The following is a 7,258-nucleotide window of genomic DNA, read 5'->3' on the forward strand; positions in this document are numbered from 1 at the left end:
CCCATTTTCTGAATGTAGCTGGCCCAAAAGATTGAATTTCATGGACAATTATCCTTTTTAACTCATACTTACCATAATTCCTCAATAAACCCAACTAAATTCCTTTTAACATCTTGCTGCTTATCGGTCACAAAACCGAGCACATTTGGTAGATATTTCAAAAGCAAATGCGGATATTTATACAGAAGAAGCTCCTTAACCTTAGCAAGAAAGTGAACTTTCTCACTAGCTTGTGGACTTACTAAGGCATTATTAATATTCTCTACCACCTGGAAATTAAAGCAATTACGAGTTGGGAAATGAAAGAGAGTTTCATGAGTTTACTTCTTCTTCATCAGAGAGGGTTGCCATTTTTGGGGTTTAGGGTTGTAGTTACCTCAAAAGGAGGCTATACATTAAAAGTAAACCGAGCGGTTCTAGGGGTGAATTTCAGAAGAAATTTAAAATTTTTGAGATTTGGAACTTTTTGAGAATTATGCATAAATGACAAACTTCAATAATCTACAAAGAAAATAAGAGAAAATATGTAAAATTAATAATAAAACAGTCCTGTTTTAGCAGTTATGAGTTTCACTGCCATTTGAGGTTAGAATTGTAAATTTTCAGGTTCTCTCCTATTGCTCTGTAACTGAGTATTTCGAGCAGTTAGAGTAAATAAAAGCGATAATGAACTGTACATCGATATCGGTTTCAGTTTTTCTGTCACTGTCATTGATAATAATAATTTATTAATTTTCTTAAAAAATTGTGGTTTTACAGTTAATTATTCATTAATTTATTTAAAAAATAACTTTCTTCTAAAGAAAAAAAGTCTGCAAACTTGCCTACACATCCTAAGACATCATTATTATGTCCACAAAATCCATTAGTAGACGACAAAAATGGAGTTTAGAAAATATAAAGTTAGACTGTTCTTTACAATCTTTCCCAATATGACTTGAAATATTTCCAGAACAAGAACGATATCATCAGAGCCTTTAGCAGCCCCCCCAGCATACTCATCCTCGGCCATAAGCACCACCTCTGAAGTTTCGAAGAAAACTGATGTGTCCCGGTTAATCACTAAGAAATCATGGGATCTTGCTCTAGCTCCCATCAAGCAGGTCCCAATGAACCTGTTCATTTCCTACATGGCCGGAAACTCAATATCAATCTTTCCAATTATGATGGTGGGAATGTTGCTTATGAGACCAATACAAGCCATTTGGGCCACCAAGAGCACTTTCAAAATTATGGAGACTTCCAGTGCTATACTGCAGATGATAGTTTATATTTTTGGAAATTTGTTAAATATGGGGTTGGCTTTGTATAAGTGTCACAGTATGGGATTATTACCAACTCATGCTAGTGACTGGTTGGCATTTGTCGAACCACCTTTGAGAAATGAGTATTTAGGTGGAGGAGTAATTCTGCATTAAATGGTTTTTTTTAGTATGTATTTTTGGTATCTTATGTTCTATAATAGTTGATAAATGTCTATTAAGAATTATGGTTTTCTATGTCTATCTGCAAAGTCTTTGATTTTTTCATATAAAGCTTGAGGATCATCAACTCGAGGTATCTGGAAATATTGGAAACTATATATAAGGCACTAAACGCTGAAGGAGAAACTTACATCATAGTTTTGACTAACGTAAATGCCCGCGTAAGCTCCAAGTAGGAAGGTGAACTAAGGGAAAAATTGCTCAATTAGAAATTTATTCAATAAATTATTAAATACAACTTACAAGTCCTCTAACCATTGTTTATATTTTGAGGAAATTTAACATTAAGTATTAAATATTTCTAATACTAGTTTGAAGGAAAAATACAAAATTTAAAATGACCCTCAACAAATCTGCTAATACGATAATCAGCTGATTGTCAAAAAGTACAATGAATGTTAAGAACCTATTGAACATGAACTGTCACAGGAAATGAACATTTGGAGGAAAAAGAACTAATCAGGAGCACTCTTTTTTCCTGTACTTTTCAAATTTTGACATTGACTTTCTATGGCCATATGAGATTGACATAAAAAAATTATTTTTTTGCAAAAAAATAAACTTGCAGAAACTCCTCTATATTGACTCAATATTCTCCAATATGGACAAGTCTCTTTCAAGCTATGGTAAGCCCCAATTGTTGTTATTTTCAGTTTTCCCCATAAACAATCAGGCGATCATATTGGGAGCTAACATATTTCCTTTTAGAGCTTACTGATAGCACAATAAAAGCAGCAGACTCAGAAAGTGGCTCAGGATCAGACAAGAGTGAAGCCATTGAAATAGTCGGCTATGGAGATGTTGAGTCGAGTTCAAGTAACAGTAACAAGTCTGATGACTTCGATAGTAACCTTCCAGATACAGTTACTTTGTTAACTCACAAGGAAACTGGGGCTAAGTTGTATCTTGTAGGAACCGCTCATTTTAGTAGGGAGTCGCAAGCTGATGTGGAATTGGTAAGTATGATTTGCAAGGGGAATTTTTTTTAAACCAGTGATAGTACAAAATAAATTTGTTAAGATACTTAGTAAATTAATATTTATTATTCATTGCACTACATAAACAAATTAAATAATCTTGTTTCTTTGATACCTCTTAAATTATACCTATTTTCCACTTTTCCAGACAATTCCCATACTTTTTTACCTTTCAAATAATTAAAATTCATTTTAGGTGATCAGACAAGTACAACCTCAAATTGTCATTGTTGAACTGTGTCCTTCAAGAACTAGTATCTTAGACTTAGATGAAAGTACCATACTTGAAGAAGCCAAAAATGTAGATATGTCAAAAATTATTGCAACAATTAGGTCAAATGGTGCTATTAATGGCCTTATGTATCTTTTATTACTTAACATGAGTGCACATATCACCAAGGAAATTGGAATGGCCCCTGGGGGAGAATTTAGAGTGGCTTACAGGGAGGTGTGAGGCAATTATTTGTTAGGAAATTGAAATCTTCAAGAAAATGTTTATAGGCAAAAAAAATTCCAAATTGTTGCATCCATTTAGGGGATAGACCCATTGGGATTACAATGAGAAGAGCTTTATCGCGATTAACTTGGTTCCAGACAATAAAGCTTGCCTGGCATTTAATTACAAGCAAGGATCCTATTAGGTTAATGCCAATATAGCCTGTTTTTAATTAATTTTTGCCATGTTCATTTCTTTTAGTATTGAAGAAATTGAGAAATGCAAAAACCGAGATATGCTAGAACAACTTTTAGCAGATTTAGCTGGAGAATATCCAGCATTCCGGGAAGTGTTTCTGGATGAAAGAGACATTTTCTTGACTAACTGTCTTCAGAATGCTGCAGCTAATAAACCAAAATCTAAACCTGGTCAGGTTCAAGCATCAATCAAGAGTTTTAATTGAAAAATAATGTTTTTGTAGGTGAAATAGCTGATGAACAATTGAAAATTGTAGGAGTTGTAGGCATAGGCCATACTCCTGGAATTATTAGACTGTGGCCTGTTGAACAACGACCATTTGCAGCCCAAATAATGGAAATCCCGCCTCCGTCCTTAGCCTCAAAAATCGTGAAATATTCCTTTAGAATAACTCTGTTGGGTTTTGGTGGATATCTAGTTTATAAGGTTGTACCCATTCCTCTAGTACTCAGAAGTAAGATTGAAATACTTGCTCAGCAGGTTGTTAGTTCTGTAAGAATCAATCCGAGTGTGAAATATTCGTTGAACTAGTCTGGTGATAATTTATTAAATCCATGTGTAAAAGAAATTGATTAATCATTTACTATGGATTTAATAAATGCTACAAGAAAAGCCCTGATAAGACTGGTGATATTTGTTATGTTGCATTCTTTGTTCAACAATTTCTATTGGATAGACATGCCTAAAAATATAGGTATTTTTGAAGGATGTTACACTTCATATTGTCACTATGTGAGGCATTTAATGCATTCCTACAAATAAGGTTTTATTTGTTAATAAGGGAGAGGGTTGTTCATACTAACAATATTGTTAATACAGAGAAAGTTGTAGTGATATCTAGAGAAATATTAAAACTTTTATTACAATTGAAATTGTTTTTTTTAAAGGAATTTTATGAAGTTTATGAGAAAAAGTTTTATCTTGGTGTATCAGAGAACTGGGATAAAAAAATGGCGATACAAAATTGTGCATCTTTATCTGATACATTAAGTTATACCATAATGAGACAAACGCATGTAGAAAATGTCGGCCATTTTTAGCCCTGAAATCGAATAACGCTCAAGACATGTATTTTAGTTTCTAAGAAACGTTATCTCAAGAAAATTTTTTAAGTTATAATTAGTATTAATTTATTGAATTCTATAAAGTTCTGGTCAAAATTAGATCTTAAATTTTTAATAAAACAACTCCAAATTGAAGTTATTATTGTAGTACATGCAAAAATTAAATTCTACTCGATCATATAGCTATCGCACTCTCACCCGCGAAAACTTCTATTCTATTTTATATTTTTCTATTTTCCTTGTTTGGGCTAACTTTTCACCAGCAAGTAGGTGTTGTTTCTCAACGCTCCAACAATCTCTTTGTGTGTATAACGCATTATATCTAAATAAATTAAAACAGAAAATTAATAATTCGTCTCATTCGCGCACGCAGAAGCATGTGTTTGATAAATTTCTGTTATAAGGGTGTCAGTCAGATGTTTGATAATAAATAGTAACTAGTTTAATCTAGGCCCTACGTTCATTGGTTATTTTAATTTCAGACACACCTTTGAATTTTGTGTGACTTTGACGGTTTTTCTAACCAAAGATTTGGTTTTTTTGGTTTGATGTTTGTCTGCTACTTTTTGTTGCTAATTGTATTTTAATTTTAAATGGATTTTAAAATGTGGATTTCTTTCATTTTTACACCTCATTCAAGTTAAATACTTGTGCCTCAAAGTTTTGTAATAATTTTAAGATCTGTGCAATCAATTTGTCTTGTATAATGATGGATCTTTAACTAACTTAAATATACAGCAATTCATCATAGATTTTCATTACTTGCAACTTTGTAATTACGAATAAAAACACAATGCAAGTTATTTCCATCCTCATTTCCTTACTTTCAATATCCTCTTATTCCTCTTCTGACTGTGGTTGCAATTTGAACCGCAACAAAGACTCACAATGTTCCAACGAATACCACATTAATCCCAGCAGCAAATACTCAAAAAAATCCAATATTAAGCCCAACCAATACCAATCTCAAAATCTCGACATAAGCAATATGATTCTCATACACAAAGACACTTTTCTTATGGGCACTGATGAACCAGTGTTTGAGGCAGATTTTGAAGCCCCAGCAAGAAATGTTACCATCAACAAGGATTTTTATTTAGATATGTATGAAGTCTCCAACCAAAATTTCTATGATTTTGTGCAGGAAACAAATTATGAGAGTGAAGCTGAAAAATTTGGGGATAGTTTTGTGTTTGAAATGTCATTGCCTAAAGGTGAAAGGGACCAATATCAGGATCTTAGAGCTGTGCAAGCACCATGGTGGGTTAAATTGAAAGGGGCTATGTGGAAGCATCCAGAGGGCACGAAGAGTACTATTGAAGGTAAAAGAGAGATTAAGTGAAATTAAAATTGTGGTCTTAAAAGGGCACAGAAATATAAATTTCCTCAAATTGAGCCTGACTAAATATTTTATGTATTAGAAAGATTTAATCATCCAGTAATCCATGTGTCATGGAATGATGCAGTTACCTACTGTAAGCATTTGGGAAAAAGACTTCCCACTGAGGCTGAATGGGAAATGGCTTGTCGAGGGGGACTCAAGCAGAAGTTGTATCCATGGGGAAATAAACTAAATCCCAAAGGTCAACATTGGTAAGTTATGGCCAAATGAGGAGCAGCAAAAAACTTCATGGTAAAGCTTTAGGATTAATATTTGGCAAGGGGATTTCCCTAAACTAAATACTGTAGAAGATGGCTATTTATTCACTTCTCCAGTTGATGAATTTCCTCCAAATAAATTTGGGCTTTATAACATGGCAGGCAACGTTTGGGAATGGGTGCAAGATGACTGGCAGTCAGATCCTGCAGTGAGTTGAACTAAAACTTTTATACAAAAATGCCAATTTTTTTTATAGAATTCTAAGGTGAAAAAAGGAGGATCTTTTTTGTGCCACCAGTCTTACTGCTGGAGATATAGATGTGCGGCCAGATCTTCAAATACACATGATAGTACTGCTTCTAATTTGGGATTTAGATGCGCCGCGGATTCCAAATAATTATGATAATTTAATGTGATAATTCCTCATATAATGAGCCTAATTAAGTAGATCTACAATAAGTGTTATTGAATTTAATAGTTTGGAATATATTTAATAAATTTGTTTTGTAATTTGATTATTGGTTTTCTCTATGGATTCCACTGAAAATTGATGGAAACTTAAAATATCGGTAACAACCTAAAGATAAATTAAAAATCAATTGGAAGAGCTATGGGAGTTTCTTAATAATGGCACATAAGTTCTTGAAAATTCACCGATTGTGTTATTGCTATTACTGCCATCTATAGAGCAATGCCCGAGCACAGCAATTCTCGGAGAATGCAGTAAACGCCCTCTGCCGGAATGCGTTACTAACTAATATTTCTACAACGTGTTTTTATGGGTTTTTAAATGTTTTTTCTTGAGCTTCTAACTGCGATTTTATGTTTTTTTATTAACAACTATAAAATATTTATTAATTATTATGAATGTAGTAGGTAAAATTGACATGATTATTATCAAAAACAAGCTTACCAGAGAAATAAGGAAAACTAAAAAAATCGACATTTTCAAACAGGAGAAGATAGAGGATTCAATATATTAATATTCAGGCTGTTGTGTCGCCTCTTAAATAAGTACATAATTTTTTTATTTTTCTAAAAGTACTTTGCAAGATTAATTGGTTTATCTCCAAAATCCAAATAAGAGATTCGTGAAGTTAAAAAAATGTAGCTTACAAATGCAACCATCTAGAAACTTCCTTATAGGATTGTTTAAGGTCTTAAATATGCTCTTTAGCCACCTAAAATATCAGCCCAGTCTACGGATTTCTCTGAAAGAAATAAAAAAGATTATTCAACAGAGTAAGGATCCACGAGTAGATAAGCAAAGGGAAATTCAATAAATTATAATTTTCAAATAAAGGAACCTAGAAGCTTTGTTGTGCGGTTATCAAAGTTCTAATATTTACTCTTCATTGTAGTAAAATATGAATTCAGTTTTTTGGTGTGTTTACCCAAATTATCTCAGAAACCTATTTTACATATGCAAAAAGCATATC

The 7,258-nt window shown here is 32.8% G+C and overlaps 4 protein-coding genes and 1 long non-coding RNA gene across 5 annotated transcripts in view; 3 read left to right on the forward strand and 2 right to left on the reverse strand.

Moving 5' to 3' along the window:
* The window catches only part of Sym (symplekin), a 40,165-nt gene extending 39,593 nt beyond the window's left edge, over positions 1–572 (reverse strand). Inside the window, exons 1-2 of the mRNA XM_066405530.1 lie at positions 325–572; positions 73–269 (exon numbers count right to left, since the gene is read on the reverse strand). Of these exons, the coding sequence (XP_066261627.1) occupies positions 73–269; positions 325–351 (224 nt within the window). The 5' untranslated portion in view covers positions 352–572. The remainder of the gene's footprint in view (positions 1–72; positions 270–324) is intronic.
* Positions 573–692: 120 nt separating this feature from the next.
* EMC4 (ER membrane protein complex subunit 4) lies at positions 693–1,486 on the forward strand. The gene is made up of 2 exons (XM_066405560.1): positions 693–902; positions 953–1,486. Exons 1-2 carry the CDS (start codon positions 850–852, stop codon positions 1,416–1,418), a joined length of 519 nt encoding a protein of 172 aa, XP_066261657.1. The 5' UTR covers positions 693–849; the 3' UTR covers positions 1,419–1,486.
* Positions 1,420–1,923, reverse strand: LOC136419328 (uncharacterized). The gene is made up of 3 exons (XR_010753090.1): positions 1,728–1,923; positions 1,616–1,669; positions 1,420–1,561 (listed from the first exon to the last, which is right to left on the reverse strand). It is a non-coding gene; the product is annotated as an uncharacterized lncRNA (long non-coding RNA).
* Positions 1,924–1,968: 45 nt separating this feature from the next.
* Positions 1,969–4,021, forward strand: LOC136419318 (traB domain-containing protein). The gene is made up of 6 exons (XM_066405554.1): positions 1,969–2,110; positions 2,193–2,440; positions 2,658–2,909; positions 2,963–3,102; positions 3,159–3,325; positions 3,379–4,021. Exons 1-6 carry the CDS (start codon positions 2,086–2,088, stop codon positions 3,684–3,686), a joined length of 1,140 nt encoding a protein of 379 aa, XP_066261651.1. The 5' UTR covers positions 1,969–2,085; the 3' UTR covers positions 3,687–4,021.
* Positions 4,022–4,809: 788 nt separating this feature from the next.
* Positions 4,810–6,302, forward strand: LOC136419250 (formylglycine-generating enzyme). The gene is made up of 4 exons (XM_066405461.1): positions 4,810–5,541; positions 5,641–5,812; positions 5,865–6,027; positions 6,076–6,302. The coding sequence occupies exons 1-4, from the start codon at positions 5,013–5,015 to the stop codon at positions 6,214–6,216; spliced, it is 1,005 nt and encodes a 334-aa protein (XP_066261558.1). The 5' UTR covers positions 4,810–5,012; the 3' UTR covers positions 6,217–6,302.
* Positions 6,303–7,258: the final 956 nt, after the last annotated feature.

Source organism: Euwallacea similis, chromosome 2, assembly GCF_039881205.1.
Source record: "Euwallacea similis isolate ESF13 chromosome 2, ESF131.1, whole genome shotgun sequence".
NCBI classification, from domain to species: Eukaryota; Metazoa; Arthropoda; class Insecta; order Coleoptera; family Curculionidae; genus Euwallacea; species Euwallacea similis.